Here is an 18,500-nt window from a genome sequence, read left to right as displayed (position 1 = left end):
AATCGGATGACTCATTAAATACGTAGACAGCATTCGTGAAAATTTTTGATTACATTTTATGCTTACAATTCATTTAAATAAATAACGATCTGCTAGAACTGCAATTATATATTATCTATTTTTATTTTAATTCCAATTATCCTCAAAAGTGCAATTCGACAAATCAAGTTCAAAGTTACTTATTTGTTTCTATTACGACGATATTAATAATAATTTTAAATATTAATGATGAGCTACGTCAAGGTCACCGGCTGGATTATTAACTTTGTTCGTGGCTCACAATGAGAACCGATTCTAAGCCAGTTCGTAACCAATAAGCATGCTTCATTATTTTATGTTACTGTGAACGGTTTCAGGTCTACCTATCGACTGATTATTTCTATTTTGTGTTAATAAAATTTTTTTTAACTGTCATGTAAACAAACACGTCAACAAAAAAATTCCAATTTGAACGCCGACGTAATTTTGGATTATTCACGTGGACACAATTGAATATTTACCAACTAAGTTCATTATAATTATTTATATAGAAACAATTAGTGATAAATATTCTTTTGTTTATGTTGTAAACTAGTTCAAATATCCCGAATTAGATTTTTAAACAAATTTTTGAGATAAAATGATTTAAATTAAAATTTTATGATTTAATACACACACAGAAACCGTAAAACGTTTTCTATAATGAATAAATTTAATTTAGTGAGTATTAAAAAGCTATTTTTTACAATCTTTATTGATTATTCAATATAAATTAGCAAAAATTTGGTAAACAGAAGCAAGTCCCACCCTTCTATCAATTAATTATAAATTTTTGTTTTTAAATAGTCAAATGTCATACAAAGGAATCAAGGGATTGAATTTGAATGATTTTTGAAAAATTTATTTAAAAAGTTGGATTGGTTATTTTGTAATAATGAGATTCTCTTAACTAGGTAGGTATGACGAAGTTCTTAAGTAATTATGCTGATAACGATTTCCCGGTTTAGCTGTAAACAGTCGTAAAATTTAATCATAATTACAGTTTTTATCGTATATAATCGTCAATCTTTTGTTTAAAAACAGATGTGTCACAGATTTTTGGAGTTTAGTATAAGTTTAGTAATTTATGTATTTCACATTCAACTTTCCAAACAAATTCACCAGCGTGTGTGATAAATTAACAGATTTGCATTTGCGATGTTGTCGATTTGCATAAAATTTCATGACGGTACGGATGTTGACACATGTTAAAAATTAGTGTTCGAGGTGTGATAAAAAAACGGTGAATTATTTTATTGAAAACGAAGTTGTAATATATTTTTGCAATTCAGGATTGGACACATGTTTTTTCAGTAATTGGTAATATAAAAATTCATTCACCTCGTCATGTTTTATACATCAACACAGATTTATACAGTCTAAAATAACTTTATCCGTTTTTAATAAAACAAAAAAATTTATATTTTTACTTTTTGTAAAACCTTGATTAATATAGAATTGGTTTCAAATCTACCTGACTTTTTTAAGTGCGATCCGATGCATTCTTTCCATATGCCAGTTTCATCGGCAAAAACTCCATCCTCGTGCAGGAAGATGTCCGATACTGTAGATTCACTACGGCAGTATTTACAGAATGTCGAAATTGCCGATGTCGATTGGCCTAAACTTAAATCCTATCGAGCTTTTATTGGATGAACTTCGGGCTATAAATTGTTTAAGATTCGTTCTCCCTTGATATTTTTTCTTTGCCAAGAGAATAACTCAATAACAACCTAGACCACTCATTACTAAGTTGAGACTGATGGTTTTGAGATACTATAATCAGGAAAAAAATGGAAGCTACAGATTTTCTGCTAGAGACTTTTGACCGCGAGCGTGCGACTTGAATCGATCTAACCAAAATCATGTGGGATAGGAAGTGATTTTCAGTAGTTCAGCCAATAATAAGAAGAATTTATGTCATAATCAAAAAAAGAAAAAGAGATTTTCTCGCTCACTGTACATATAAACAAACAACTGGATGCATCGATTGGGTCTATTCTAGCTGTATATTGTCTTCGATATTACTCAAATCTTTTCAGTTATATTATCTATTTCTTCGGTTTTATTATCATTTAAATTCTGGTTTACAGTTTTCTGACTTATTTTTCTTATTTTTTCTGTCAAACAACAATAAGAACTGTCGAAATTAGTTCAAACTAAATTCTCTCGACTTGTTGAATATCTCCTTGTTCTATGAATATCTTGAATTCACCGTAATTTTTGAGCACACCTTACAAATCACCGTAGAAACAGAAATATTTTTCAACTAACAAATGAATCAGCATAATATGTTATTAGAACGTAATATGGTAATACATATAAAAATGATAGTCAATCTATTATGTGTCTGTCCATCATTTTTAAATAACGTCCTTCACGTTTAACACCGTTGCTTTCTTCGACGGATGTCGATATTACGAGGGTTGTCATGTGAATTGAAAGTCCTTAAATGAAAATAAATCAATCCTACGTTGCCGGTTCTCGAGTACGACGTGGTACGGTGCAATTATTTCAAAGAAAATACATTATAGATTTCGATTGATGAATAATACTAGGTGGTATATTAAAATATTCATATATTTTTAAATGACGTTTTTAGGAGAGATATGATTATAGAAGGGCGACAATAAATAACTATTAATAACATATAATATCAAGATATACGAGGTGTAGTTATTCAATAATGAGACTATTTAGAATGATAATTCATGCTTCATAAGCAATTTTTTATAGAGTTATAACTCGTGGCGAATTACTTAGACTCGTTTGCTGATTCTCATTTTTGCTCAAAAGTCTGAAAACATGTCCCTGCCTTTCTTTCTACTCACGTTCCAGACAACAAAGAAATTATTTTTTCCAAAATATACTTTATGTATAAAAATGTGCCGTGGTATTAACGCGAGTTGTTTATTCTTAATTATATGATTAATAAATATACTAACCTGTAAACAAGTGACGTTTGCGCAGAAAAATGGAGCAAACTTTCCCCCACATCGTTGTCCCTGACATTCATCACACATTTGGTCATCAAGAACGTATGGTTTAACTTCTACCCTCTTATCTATGTCGCCGTGTTGCAATTGTACAAATCTAGCGCTGATCGCTGCTATATAACTTTGTTGATTGCTAAAAGCTACTCGTCCAGCACCTTTGGGATATTTTAATTCCGGATCTGTGTCTATTCCAGCGTAACATACACCTCCATATAATCTATCCATTATCATAGCTAATTCAACTGAAAAATTATATGTTAGAGTCAACATCTTCCCCATGAAAATAAGCTAGAACTTTTTGATTCTCTTAACGTCTACGACTTTCAAAATAACTGCGTATAGGTTATGTCAAATTCATAGTATTGGATTAAATATAAGTTTAGTATATTCTAATATTCAATAAATGAAAAAATAAGGAAAATAAATGAAGTTTTGATTCATTCTCACTGGTTGATTATGGAAGCATAAAGTGCCCTCTTTCTTTGATATTTTTTTCTATTAGCAACTGCTGACCGTCTAGTTTGAATAAGGCACTACAAGCTGTTTGTTCACCCTTTACTAGTGCTTATATTTTTTCAATCAACAACTATGCTAGTGAAGGCATTGCTAGAAAATCAGCTTCCGCTATAAACGTGTAGATAATTAAATACGTATGAGTCCTTTGCCAAATTTTTGTACACCGCCTGTTTAATTCTCTCTTCTTCCATTGCCATATCCATTGCGAACGTTAACCATTGATAAGACTAATCTCATCTTGTTTACTGGATTTCTAAACAAATCAACAGATGACACTCCAAACCACTCGCGTAGGTTGTACAACCATGAATGCCATCTTCCTTCTAGTGCCCTCTTACTATCCACTTTACCTTAGACAATTAACTGCAAAAGATGATATTTGTTATGTCTTAGTATGTGACCAAAATACTGCAGTTTCAGTTTCTTTATGTAAAGACTTCGTTCTCTTTCCCTAGTCTCTGCATAACTTCCAACTTGGTGATATACTCCGTCCAAGATGTTTTCAATATACGCCGATATATCCACATCCCCAAAGATTCCAGTCTTTTTAAGGTAGCCTCGGTCGTGGTCCAAGCTTTTACACCATAGAATAAAACAGATAATATGTAACACCTGATTAGTCTTAATTTCAGTTATGAAGAATATATTTGCTTTAGTTTCTATATAGTTTCTTCATGTTGTTAAAGACAATTCAAGTTCTTTCTATTCATGATCGTATTTCTGATGACCGGTCCCATTTCGTGTTTGCTGTAGTTCCGATGTGTGTGTACGTTTCTACCCAATCTATGTCTTGACCGTTTATCGTTAGACGCACTGGAGGATGTTGACTTTATGAATTATTTCTAGACCATGACTGTGGATTACTTTCTTGTTCGTATTATCCAACTAGGTTACTAACCTTGGATATAAAAATCTCAATTAGGATTTAGATTGGGAAAACTCAAATAAAAAATAACAAACTTAAAAGTAGTTTACTTCATAATGAACTTGATATCCACCATACGTTCCGACAAATCCAATGCGGTCATTTCCTGTATAGGTCTAACCGTTAAAAATATCAAATACTTATTTCTAGATGGGATAGGATTATAAGGATCTGTAAAATGAAGATGGTTTCTTTTTCCAATTGCCCCACAGGAGTTGTAGCAACCCATTGACGATTCTAATAAGAAGAGATGTATGGAGTATACTTACCAGCCTTAAGGGGTCGTGGTACACCACCGACGAACACAGTTTTCCTAGGGTCTAAGGGCATAGATGCGTCCAAAACAAAATCTGCATCCGATAATCTCCAAGGTCGTATTTGTACAGGTTTGTCTTTGATTGTAGGAGACGAAACGCATAAATATAATTTATCTTCGTCAGTTATACACGCATCTATTAAACTTTGTACAGAATTCTCATCCTAGAACAAATGCGTCAGTAATTTTTCTCTATTTTGTAGTAAAATTCGAATTATGTCCCAATCAACGAACTAGCTAAAATATGGCGAAGCCACCTAATATCCACTGAACTGAAATTGGTCTGGCTTGCTGGTCTCGAAAAGAAACAGGTACTAGATGTATTCGGAAGATTATGATAATGTAAAATATTGAAAATTTCCAGAATTATCCATTCTATACTAATAAAGAATAAAGAAATGACAAACAAGGGCGGATCCAGGATCTTGACAAAGAGGAGGGGTCATTAGTATTAGGACGAGTCCTCCCCCAAAGACATGGCATTTTAAGACTTTCACCCACAAAATATAAGTTAATTGCGTTTTTTTTTGACATTCATATTTATTATTTTATGTCCTAAATTTCCTGAGCATTTTATTTTTGTTTTATTAAGTATTGTTTTGATATTCGAAATATTTGGGGGTATTGGTATTCACCAAGTGAATTAATCAGGGTTTAGGGAGGGGTCGTGACCCCCCCCTGGATCCGCGCTTGATGACAAATCTTAGAGTGAAGAGCCTCTTATTTAAGATGACCAAATCTCGGAAAAATTGAAAATCGAGCAAACGATTAAGAAGAATGTCTATATACATCGTGATAAAAAAATCGACTAAAGTTAAAAGTCTTTAGCAAAAAATTTGTAGCTTCCATTCCAGGTTATACTTAACAGTGAAAAAAAATAGTTTAAATTCGTCAAAATAATATTTTTTTTTTAAATTGAAATACTCGATAGGGTTTAAGTCCAGACTACTCGCTGGCCAATCCATATCGGACATTTCGACATGTGGACGGGTATTTTAAATATTGTCGATACAATATTTTATATCATTTGGAAGCTAATACCATTAGCTTGAGTAACTTGCGATTACAGGGGTGTCGCCTGAGTCGATTTCTTTGCTGACGAGTGTATCATGCTACGCCTGTGCATTGTTATAAATAGGTTACTAGCAAAGAAAGCTCTGAAAATAGTCGTTAACGGCCGTGTGTACAATCTATACGTTGTACAATTAATGTGACTGTACCGAAATGTTCTTAGATACTTCTCTGTCTTTCATACGATCAATAAGTAGCTAGGATGGACTTTACGCAACGCGGGTAATTCAGAACCTATCTCGTCACTCAAAGCGCCTCGAATTTTATAGCAGTATTGAGATTTTGAGTCCGAAATATTCCTGTTTCGTTAGAAAATGCTACAGTGCGTATTAACTAATAATATTCCAGTTTGTAAAGATGTAAAGTTCGAGATTTATTTACCTGAAATAATAAAAAAGCGTATCCTTTTGGTGGGAAGTATGATTTACTTTCTGCTTTATGTGGCCAGTCGACTACCAAAGGTCCAAATCTCCTAAAACTGACCGTGATTTCGTCTTCGTCTATATCTGGGGGAAGTCCACCAACGAAAACCTTCCTAGAAAATCTCTCGCCGCCTTCGGATCCCTGCGAATGCGGTGAAGACCTTGAAGGCGAACTCAAAGGTTGTGTTCCTAAAGTACTATCGACTAGGTGACTAGGTTCTTCTAAAAGGACAGGTCCAGCCTGATCGTCCAAACTTGGAAAATAGTGCGATTTACCTGTAACAATTTTATATGAAAACATTTTTGTCTTATTAAAATGATTTCTGCTTGAACGATGCATTCTCCGTAAAATATTTTATTGACAGCTGTCAAAACGTCAAACAATCACGAAACTCAAGGTTACTAGAATAATGAAGATTTGTGACATGCACATGTTTTTGTAAACAAACGATCAGCTGCTAGAACACCAGCTACGTCATTATGTTTACATTTTTATGTCAAATAGAACCTCACTAACGAATTTATTGAGACTTGTTGCCGTTTTCACAGCGAGCTGTGAAGAACCGGTGACGTCACTTGTCTACTGCGCATCTTGTCATTGTCATAAACCTTCTATTACTCTAGTAAATAACCTTGTCGAAAGTGACGTTGCGATGTAAACGTAGCCGGTTTAATATATTATGAATTATTTTATATCATATTATACATTAATGAATTTAATTCCCGTTTATACGAAATATTATATCTGCGTTCCACCTTTGCACCCAGTCTAAAGCGCTCGAAATGTGCGTTCCACCCATATGTGTAATACTCCAATATGTACAGTCGGTAAGGGAAAAAACTTCCCTACGTTACGGTGACGACAGTATTCATTTTCTCTCTCGTTCTAGTTACTTTACTATACTGCGCATGCTCCATGCGCGCAAAAGATGCGCCCGGAGGAGAGAGAGAGAGAGAGAACGATACACTATTTGTTTCACTTATAGGAACTGTCCATAGAGATTTATGTCATATTATATGGTTCTACCTATAACTTTTGTCCACTGTCTTTTTACGTTAATGTAATAGAAATTTCAGTAGTCGTGTATGTTAACTGAAACGTTTGGAGAAAATGTTTCATAGTCACCTAATAACTTGCAAAAAGCTCAAAAATTGGAGAGGGAAATTTTTCCTATATTAGGTACAAAACTCAAAAATTTTCCTCATCTCACTCAATTAATTGTCTCTATTCCATTCACAAACGATCCAACGTATCTCTCTCCCCCTTCTCTAGCTCTTTCTACGTTTACCAGGAAAATATCTGTTGTTGTTTTTTGTTATATAAATGAGACAGTGGTGGACTGACCCAGAAGACTTGACGCCACTAGAAACCACCATAGATCTCTAACGGCAAATCCAGTCCTTTTGTTGGGTAAAATACGGTATAATAAATAATATAAATTTGTTTTGATTCATTCTGTTGATATGGAAGCTATAAAATTGTTTATAGCAGTTTATTGTGTGATATTTACGTATCAAATACAAGATGAGTAACAACTAACGCATTAATCTGTTTTGAGTATCGATGATTTGTTATTGACGTACTTTTAATTATATTTTATCTGTTTCCATTTTCTATGAAGTTCTAATTAAAAATTGTTCATGAGAATTAATTTGACTTGAAATATATTTAATGAGGTAGCGTGGGACTATTATTAGAAATTATTTATTTATAATATCGGTCTCTTACTGAACTGGGATACACACAATGCTAAACTTTCTACTACTGATAAAAATGTTTAGTCATCGGTTACATAATATTGAAATATATGAATGATTAAGTCATAAATAAAAAATGGAACGAAAAACTTTCAGGTAATACGTTAATTTAATAAGCAATAGAAATTTAAATAATATTTTACATTACTAAATTAAAAAGTGGCACCCCTACACTGTCTGTCATGAATGACTGTCTGAATATAGTCTATTTTTATGGATGAGTGAGTAATAGAATGATGAAGCATTCGTAATCCATAGGCGTATCATTTCGGTTAGTAAACAGTTGAAATATTCAAGTTATACCTCGAGTGAAAAAGTTTATTGCTTTTAAATGATTATTTTGATATAAGGGTTTAAACGTTGATTTTTAAACGACGTTACTTTCATAAATAATCAGTTTAATATAAAAATTCATTAGTGTAAGTAGAGCTATTTCTTACAAATCCAAATAAAAATAGGAATCATTTCATCAGTAACATTGTCCAAATACCATATTTTCTTTACTTCTTTAATCGTATGTTTTACTGCCTTTTACCAGTTTTCAGGTGGTGTCAAATTATTGACAGTATCCAAAAACAACTATTTAACATAAATTTTTGAAAAATTATTATTTTTTCTTGAAACTTCTTCCTTTATCTGTGCCCATACCAGTTCCGTCGAATTTAATTCGCACGATATGGTGGTGATCTAACCACCGCCATTTCACTGTTTTCTGCTATTTCATATTTTTTGAATTCCTCTTTATGAACGGAACAAAAAGAATAGGGAAAGAGGAAAGAGACTTCGACGAATAGGAAGAGGTTCTGTCGGTATGTCGTGTTGGACTTTTTGCTTAACGGGACGGGTTTCCTCATCTGAATTACCAAACATCAGAGCTAACCCTTCAAAAACAAGAAGAACTCCCAGAATTTAGGAGAGAGGAAAGAGACTACGCCCGAACGAATTGATACGAATTACTAAAAGGTCCTGTCGGAATGTCCTGTTTCGCATCCATTCATGGAATTTGTGCTTAACGAGACGGACTTCCTCATCTTTATCATAAAATTTACATCCATATGATGTTTATCTTTGGGGTTGGGAAAGATTCCATTTCTAATGAGAGGGGTGTTCAAAAACTGGAGTAGGACACTAGTAAATTGAAAGTAAGTGTTTATATTGATTCCTATGTTCAGTAAAAATAATTTTTGATCTACTCGAAGGAAAACTCCGTTTTTTTTATCGACTTTGTCTCAGGTCTCGAGATCGTGATATATAATTCAGATGTGCACAAAAAATATCTAAAAAAAAAACACACGAGTGTGTATCTAACATCTGGATGGAATTTGACAATTTTTGTCTCCTCTTAAGTGAATAAATACAAACATCTGTGCTTACCTTTATTAATACACCACGTATCAGACGAACTATTTGCGTTTGATTCTATTTTTGGAACCGGATGGCACGATGTACCGCTTACCACTCCGTTGTTTTACTCATCCATGATACGCATTTTCTACCCAATTAGACGGACATTTCGTATTATTTTTAACAATTCGATATGTTTTAACGACTGAAATTGAATTTCGAAAATCTATTCAATTTCCACGATATACCGAGTCTTCGAGGAGAGGAAACCCTAAAGCGTGAATTTTACATATACTATTACATATTCCCAGTTGTTTCAAACCTTTAGCACTGAGTACTGTTGGGTGTTTTTCATAGGGTGTAGACCAATTTGTGTCGGCTCTTAAGTATTTTATTAATAAAATGCCAGTTTTGGGTTAGATATTTCCATATTCATACAAAGAACTACGTAAAAATATGGGAAAAGAATTGCAGATACAACAAGTAACAAGCAAGTTTTTCTTCAGCAATATACACAAGAAAATACAAATAAATGTACAGGGTGTTTCAATTTTGATTTGGTTTTCTATCTATTTTAATATTGTCAAAAAATAACAGATATTTCGATTTCGAATCATTTGAAAACAAGAAGTATAATTTTTTAAAAGTTAAAAAAAGTAATTGAGATAATAAGTGTAATAAGTGCAGATTTAGGTTTAGTTTAGTGAGAAAAATGTTGGAAATTTTAAAGTGAATGAATAAATTATTTGGATTTTCTTATTCATAACTGTCCTTGAAAAATGTTTTTGTATGAGTTGAAGTAATTGCATACGATTCTAATACATCTTATTTTTTAAAATTCTTTCGGTAATGGAAATAAAAATTTGGATCTCTCTTTTTCTCGTAGCGCAAAGATCTCCAGGCAAGTTTAAGTTTCTTATTAATTTCCCCTTTCAGCTAAACACTATCTAAATCTAAATAAAGATAGTCTCGTAATTCTCAGCTGATTTATTATAATTCCACCACAAAATCGGCTTTTTTGATGTTGTTGATGAACATTTTGTTTTAAATATGAAAAAAAACTAAATTAGAGATAAATCTGGTGATTTTGGAGGTTACTTGACAGTTTTGGTATCATTTGGATGGAAAAGTAGTTGCGGTGAAAAGTCTGCAGTTTTAATTCATTTTCTGATTATAGCATCTCAAAGCTATTATTGTTAACTTTACAATGAGTGGTCTATGTTGTTATTGAGTGTTCCCTCTCTTAACCCTAATAACACCTTTCAATCGCTTTATCATACATCAAATCAGTTTCATTACTCGATATTGGGGACAGTAGCTGACCTTATCGCTCAAGGTTAGCAGCCATAAGTGTTCTTCTGACTGTCCAAGCACTCTCAACGACTCCTCGCGTTTCTCTAAGCTCTTGTTGGACTTGAACACTAGCGAGTGCCCGATTTCTCATCGATGTGCTGACAAAGAATCGGTTATCGCTCTCGGACGTGCACCTTTTTCTTCCAGATCAGCGTCCTAGATTAAAAGTACCAATCACTTGGTAACGCGGGAAACTCTAGAAACATTTGACTCTGGCATTGTCGCAACATAACAATATACTGTTTTTGGTGACAAAACATCTAAAAGAACAACAATCAATCACGATTCTATACTATATTCCGTTGGATGCTTTTAATGACTTCAAAAGAATCTAAAAGTATTTCCAATTCATATGAAAACTATTTTCGAATCCTAAAAGCATTGAAAACGCTTTGGGATTGTCGTGGAGTCATTAAAGCAGCCGAGAGAATAATGAATTCTGCATAGTCTTGCAAGATCGTTTCAACATTAGTCCGTTTTGTCACTTTTTAAACTTAAGTAGCAATTCTTCGATATGTATCGTTAAAGAGTTATGATCCTAAATCATGATACAAATGTTTGAAAATGCTTCAATTTCACAATACGTTCAAAGAAAACGTCATCGATGTTTTCGAAGACAGATTTCGTACAGCTTTCATGGGTTTAGGCTTGGAGTGAACATCGGCCATATGTGAATTCATTATGGAAGTTTTTTATAGTGATGTGAAAATCCACGTCAAAAACTATGAAAGATAAATATTAGAGAATGCATTTTCCAATAAAACTTATCGCACTTGTGGCTAAGGCCAAAAATATAAATAGAAACCCTTGTAGAACACGATGATTCAGTCAAAGTATATAACAAATAAAAATAAATCGTAAGATTACGTTATAACTATTTGTTTATCGAAAAATAATAAATTTTATCTAACAAAGCTGAAAGTTCAATTTAACATTTACTCGTAAAAGAATTTATTGTTGGTTGTGAACAAAAGTCTTGCTATGCTTGTTTGATTTAGAATTATTATATTTGTGACACTTTAACTTAATCTAATTATTTAAAATTTTCACCTAAAAATAGATACTGGTGGAGGTTCCTTTGCGTTGGTTGACAATGTTCAATTTCTTGCTGATCTACTGCCCTTTTCAAAAATTATCATTTAAATTAGCTTCTGAAGCAATGTGGTCGTAGCGTGTAGTCGGTTATTTTGATCCCCAATGTGTGAAAAAATTCCTAGTGAGCTGATTTTTTGTATACACCTATATTACGACGACGACATTGATATCGTGCCAACTAAAAAAGTTGTAAAGGTCAAAAGGTCACGAAAATCAGTTTTTCACAAATATCTCGCGACCTATTTCTCGAAGGTCAATAGAGGTCATTATAAAAATTGTTTCTAAAATATTTATCTACAAAACATGCCCGTTGCACAACAAGGCGTAAGTTCTATTGCTATTTATGTCTTGAAAATTTCTTATACTTGGGCGTTCTGTGGAAAATATACACCCGCGTGAAGTTATCCACGGATTTCTACCACAAATATTTCTTCACAGCATAAACTGAGCTTAGGCGAAAAAATTTTAATATAGAATACATATATTATAACAGGCTACATAATTTTACTACGAAAATTGATGATGGGAAAACTCAATACTATCTACATTGTATAACCAAATTCTGATTGTAAATTTGAGGAAATTTATATTTAGATTCTGTCACCCGCACCTCTTGAGAAGAAGGTACTGAGAATGTACGCAGATTTGTCATACGAAAATGACTTGATTCATCTTTTAATTCTTGCATTTTGGCCGTGTGAAATTTCCCTAGATATCGATGCCGATATTAACATCCACAATGGCTCGCAAATGCAAAGAGAGAGTGTAACTACTGACTAGTTTTGACGTTATTACTTCTCATCAGAACAGTTTAATAGCCAGACCTCGTATACTTTCTCTAGATGTCATTTTATTAAAAAAATAATGATTTAAATCAACAGTAGGCAACCTCCAGCCTACTGTACAGCTTCGAGTCTACGTAGGAATCTATTACAGCCCGCGAGACCTTTTTGGAATCATAAATGTTCAAACAACTTTACTAATATAATTTTTTTCTTTAGATTTAACAAATATATCAAAGAATTTAGTTATAATTTCGTATTATAATCATAGTTAATGCAGTTTTAAATTATTTTGAACCTATGGTTTTTGTCATATTCTCAAAGTATTTGAGTAAAAATTACACATCCCTGTACTTGAAAAAATACTTTAACCAACTGCTTTTTCCAATTTAAAACATTAAACGTAATTCCAGCTTTCATCTAAAAGTTGTTTCTTTCTCATTATATTTTCAGAAAATTGAAGGAATTTTATACGTTTTCTCCTCTAAATCCAATTACAACTGTAAGGGCTTAGTATTATATCCCGTTTGATAACTTTCAAGGTTTAGCTTGGGTGACTCATTCATTGCATTAAAAAGAAAATTTTTTGTAGAAAAAAAAATTTTTAAGCGTTAAAAAAGAGCTGAGAGGTTCTTTTACATGTTAAATCATAATAACAATCATTTGTTCATGAAAGCATTTTTCTTTGAGGAAAACAAATTTCGAAAAATAGTCCAGTCAAAGGGTTTTATCATAAAAATTATTCTAAATTCGAACGCTCCCCTCCTGGAAGTCTTTTTGGCGAGGGCCTGTAGGAGCTCTGCCGTTTTTTGCTTTACAGCTTCCATCGACTCAAATCGAGTCCCTTTCAAAGCAGATGTTCTTCTAACCTTTCAAGGAAATCTGAGCAGAGTCGATTTTTTGGTACCAACTTTGTCATGTGTATTTTCAAGTGTAAAATTTTTCTAACCGTTTCTTTATCGGCCTTTACAGCATCGGCAATCATCCGGATACTCATTCGAAAATCTGCACGCGCAATTTGTTTGATTTTGGTCACTGTTTCCGGAGTTGAAACAGTCACAGAGCGACATGGGCGCTGGTCATCTTCAGTGCTCTCTCGGCCCTCACTGAAGCACTTACACTACTGAAAAATACGCGCACGAGATAGAGAATTGTCCCCATAGACCCCTTGCAACAATTTATAGTACTCAGCCGGAGTTTTCTTCAATTTAACGAGAAATTTGTGGTGGTGATGGTAGGTTCGAAGCAGTAGTCTCCACAAGCTTCTGGATATAGTATAATTCACCACTTAGGGCCTTATCATACTAGCAGATTGCGAGCGTCTTCAAAGCTGAGCGGGCGAGCTACCAGATCGCTGCGAATACCAGCATGGTCGCTATTTTGTACTGTCGCTTACAAACGTACGTACGCTCCGCCTCACTTCAGTCCGTTACGAGTAGGGATGGGTATCGGTAGACAAAACATCGATGTTTTTTCATTTAGTGAACATCGATGGTTGGTAATCATCGAAAGAAAGTCATCGATGTTTTGTAACATCGATGTTTTCCTAAGAACAAAAAAGGAATAATAAAACAATTAAGATCATATTTTCATGAAAATATGAAAGAAACGCTGATAGATAAATACAAGATTTTGTTTCTCTAAAATTCATTGGTAGATAAAATCCTGAAATTAATTTTTAAAGATGAAAACGAAGCCCAGTTATTTAGCTGTATTATTTAATTAAAAAATCATCTGTATTTTTTCACTCATTATTACACAAAAATAATTAGGAGAAAAACTATGTTATGAACTTCAAAACAAACTTTATTAAAAAGAAATAAATTTTACAATTTAAGTTGTAATAATAATTGAAAACAAAAAAAAAAGAATATAGAACAATTGATCAATTAATATTGAAAAGATAAAAATTTTGAAATAAAAATATTGGGTATTAAATTTCCCAAAATTTGTCATCTAGTTCATGCAGCCATATCCTCTGAGATGCGATTTCTGAGAGAGTTCAAAATCAGACCTGCTTGGGAGAAGGAAGTGGCCATTACAGGCACATATTTGAATACTACTTGAAAAATGGTAGGGTAAGTGTCCTTCATCATTTTCCAGAAAGTCAGAGGGCTCTACTGAATCCTCTCATTTGAGGAATTTAAGTATAAAGAAAGTTCTACGGGTATTGATTTATCTATCGATTGTTTTTTTGCCATGCGCTCTGAATTCACTCAAAACGTACATCCGTGTTCCACAAGCTTCTTTATTCATGGGAGGGGATTCAAATAATGAAATAATTAGTCTTGGCTAATTTGAAATTTTTTAATTGAAGTAGCTTTTCAACAACTAGGAATTATTGAAATTACCAAAACATCGATGTTTATTCAAAACCATCAATAACTGCAAAACATCGAAAGAAAATCATCGATTGAAAAAACATCGATGTTTTGATAACATCGAACCATCTATAGCCATCCCTAGTAACGAGACACGAATGTGGAGCCCGAATACAACGTTTTCTCTGGTTGAAGATTAAGAATCAATTCACCTAGACTATAAAATGGATGCCAAAATGGAGATCATATGCCTAACAGCTATGCTCCAAAATATCCAGGATATTTTACAAGTATTTAGAGAGAGTATTTATGACGAGAACATTAAGATACAATTTATAATGATCGCCGCTCGAAAACCGCTATGATACGATTGTTAGTCGTGAACCACGAACCAAGGAATATCGAGAAGACTTAAGAGGATTAAACCTTTCGAGTTCGGTGAGGTAAGTTTATTAAAAGTAGAGTAGGATGCTGTTGAGTAAAACCTTAGCTAGTTAGACAGTAGTAATTTTGGTTAGCTGTGAATTGCTGATTGATCTCACGATCAGATTTTAAAACAGCACAAGGGTAATTATAAAAAAAATAGAATAATATCTATGCAAGAAAAAAATGGATATTTGGCAGTTGCACACCAGATAAAAATTGATTGTATTACCGTTTAACAAAACCAACATATTTTTAAGTTGGGACAATCTGTATACATTATTATAGTATATAAAAATTCACGATACGAAATACTAAACGGCGGATACGATAGTTTTCCAAAAAAACCATTGAACCATGATATGTATTCCAAATTACAGACGATTTATGGGACAGAGACGTACTATAACCTCATGTCAACATATGTAAACGATTATTTAAAAAAAAAATCGTCCAAGGTACGTATAGATATTCAACGAAAAGCAAAACATTTTCTCCCACTCTTTAATCTATAAATAAATTGGTAATAACCTTTGTGCTATTCATTTTTTTAACATATTGAATAGTCCTTGTAAAGTACACGCATATATTTGATGAGATAAATAATGTGGGAAGGTTACACCCTACAACAAACGATACCTGCAGAAGTTATACCGGACGTTTTCGTTACGAATAACCATGACATAATTATATGATTAACAAAATTACACCAATAAAGCCAACAAATGAATTTAATTTCGTCGCATATTTCCTCAGCTGTTTATATTCAAATATTCAGTAGTGCTTCCTTCAACATTTTTTAAATTCTATTGAAAGTTTCATTGTTCTACTAGCAGTTTTATGATAGATTTGATATAAATAATTTTAGTTCAATTTTATTTGAGGAAAGTCCGAGCCTGCACTAGCTTCACAAAACTACTATGAAGTACGCATGTGCCGGGTTCAACGTATGTATAATACATATTATTATCTACTTCAGTAAACAAGAATTCCAGGGCCGTACTAGCTCGGTACTTTGAATTCAAGTGATTCGTTCACTTCTTTCACCAGTACATTTAATAAATATTTATCGAACAGGTATTTCTACGTAATTGTTTGTTATACGAATTTTATCCGTGAGAAAGGTTATCTTATCTTTTAAAAAAGATTAAGTATCAATATCAATGAGTTATTAAAGTCGGAAAGCTGCGAAAACTTAAAAAAAAATACGTTGTCGCTAGAAAAAGTATTCCAGAAAGTCTATTTCAATAGAATGGAACAATATTGTAGTATGGAGTAGAAATTATTTATGGGCTATAAGGGAATTGAGAAACCATATTATTATATATATTTTATTTAAATATAATGTTTTATTTAAATGAAACATGGATCAATGAAGGACATCCACCAAATAAATTTTAGCATGTCGTAGACAGACTTTTCCAAATAATTTATCTACTGGTTTAAATCCACCAACAGAAAAGGGATGCAGACTGATATTGGTTTATTGACTTTTGAATGTACTTGTTCTAATAACTATCATGAGGACATGAATGCTAATGTTTTTAAAGAATAGTTCGAAGAAATGATAGATCTTTTTCTTCTTCGTGATTAGAAAAATATTCACAAAATTGGCTACTAAAACAAGTGATGCGCCTATGGATTATGAATGCTTCACCATTTTATTACTCCTTCAATAATAATAGACTAGAGTAACTGATATAATGAAATGACATTGGAGGAGAGTTGCATAGTTTTCCAGGAGATGTTTTCTGATAACAAAGGAAGGTAATTTTATACTTTCGAGGTACCCTCGTTTTTAGACTCTAAAAAATCAAAAAATCATCCGATTTCGATGAATTTTTTTTTAAAATCTTCGTTTTTACGGCGAATTTATGTGAAAAAATATAGGAAATGTCTCACTTGAAGATTTTATATGGTTTTTAGCAGCCAACCTTAGTAAGATACCATTTTTTAATGGGGAAAATTTTTGATTTTTTAAAGTTAACATTCAATATTGTACAGTTGATTACAATAAGCGATTTTAAGAATGTTGTTGTTCATATAACTTCAATGATTACTTAATAAAAAAGGTACAAACGATTATATGTGAAAAAAGTCAATTGTTATTATTTTTAATTGTAAAAACATGATAAATCAACATTTTTGCATATTTTTTTAAGATTATAAAAAAAATATAACAACTTCATGTGATTATGTGGAAAAAGTTTTCAACTATTATACGTGAATGAGTGCATTTTCATGAACATTTAAAGCCCTGAAACCAATATAAGTTATCATTTTTGTTATTCCCATATTTTTTTTCATAAATCCGCCGTAAAAACGAAGATTCAAAAATAGATTCGTCGAAATTGGATGATTTTTCGATTTTCTAGAATCAAAAAACGATAGGACCGCGAAAGTATAAAATTACCAAAATGAAAACGATTTTCAACACTTTTTAGGGAAATGTAACATGTGTGAGACCCTAAGTTTGTGGAAAAAATATTAGAAAGTGTTAAAACATTGGAATAAAATCATTTTAAAGTATTTGTAATAAAACACTATGCAGAGTAGATTATTTTATTGAGGCGTTTGAAGTTATTTTCTGTTAACCCTTTTGTAATTACTAAATGGATAATTCTTACCCAAATACCTTAAATAATTATTCTAAAAGAAAAGTTTCAAACACGCCCTAAGCCTATAGAGTACTTTTAAGTAATCCTGGGGTCGTTATCCCATATCAACTTACAATTTTTAATTAAAGAAATCATGGAAACATTTGGTTATCACTCATTTTGTAGATTTACATACGTGATTTTTTCAGTATGTTTCGAAAACCAGAAGCAGTAAACAGCTTTTTAGTAAACAAAAACAATTGTTGAACTAGACTGCTCCCAAACTGTCACGAACTTCAAAATAACTTAATATAAATATTTGAATTTGACTTACCATGTAACTGTAACGATGGAAACATATTAGTGTTAATAAAACCTGAAACAAAAATTAACAAATAGTAAAATAATAATAAAATTCCGTCAGATAAATAGAGATCGTTACATCATCTTTTGCGATGTGTAATTTTAACCTTAAGATGACAAATCAAAGACATAAGTTACGAACGTAGCGACAAAACCTTCAAACGAACGCCGTCGCGAACATATTTTGAAAGCGAGGATAT

General features: G+C 32.4%; 1 protein-coding gene across 2 annotated transcripts in view; it reads right to left on the bottom strand.

Moving 5' to 3' along the window:
- The window catches only part of LOC130900917 (cytoplasmic polyadenylation element-binding protein 2), an 86,738-nt gene that overhangs the window by 19,529 nt on the left and 48,709 nt on the right, over positions 1-18,500 (bottom strand). The window contains exons 3-6 of one of the 2 annotated variants that reach the window (XM_057811928.1): positions 18,272-18,313; positions 6,224-6,540; positions 4,725-4,935; positions 2,964-3,256 (exon numbers count right to left, since the gene is read on the bottom strand). In XM_057811928.1, the coding sequence (XP_057667911.1) occupies positions 2,964-3,256; positions 4,725-4,935; positions 6,224-6,540; positions 18,272-18,313 (863 nt within the window). Of the gene's footprint in view, positions 1-118; positions 3,257-4,724; positions 4,936-6,223; positions 6,541-18,271; positions 18,314-18,500 lie in introns of those variants that run through there. The other variant, XM_057811919.1, reaches the window with a different exon arrangement.

Source organism: Diorhabda carinulata, chromosome 1 (genome assembly GCF_026250575.1).
Source record: "Diorhabda carinulata isolate Delta chromosome 1, icDioCari1.1, whole genome shotgun sequence".
NCBI lineage: Eukaryota > Metazoa > Arthropoda > Insecta > Coleoptera > Chrysomelidae > Diorhabda > Diorhabda carinulata.
Note: the sequence above shows the minus strand (reverse complement) of the source record. Positions and strands in the feature narration are given on the sequence as shown.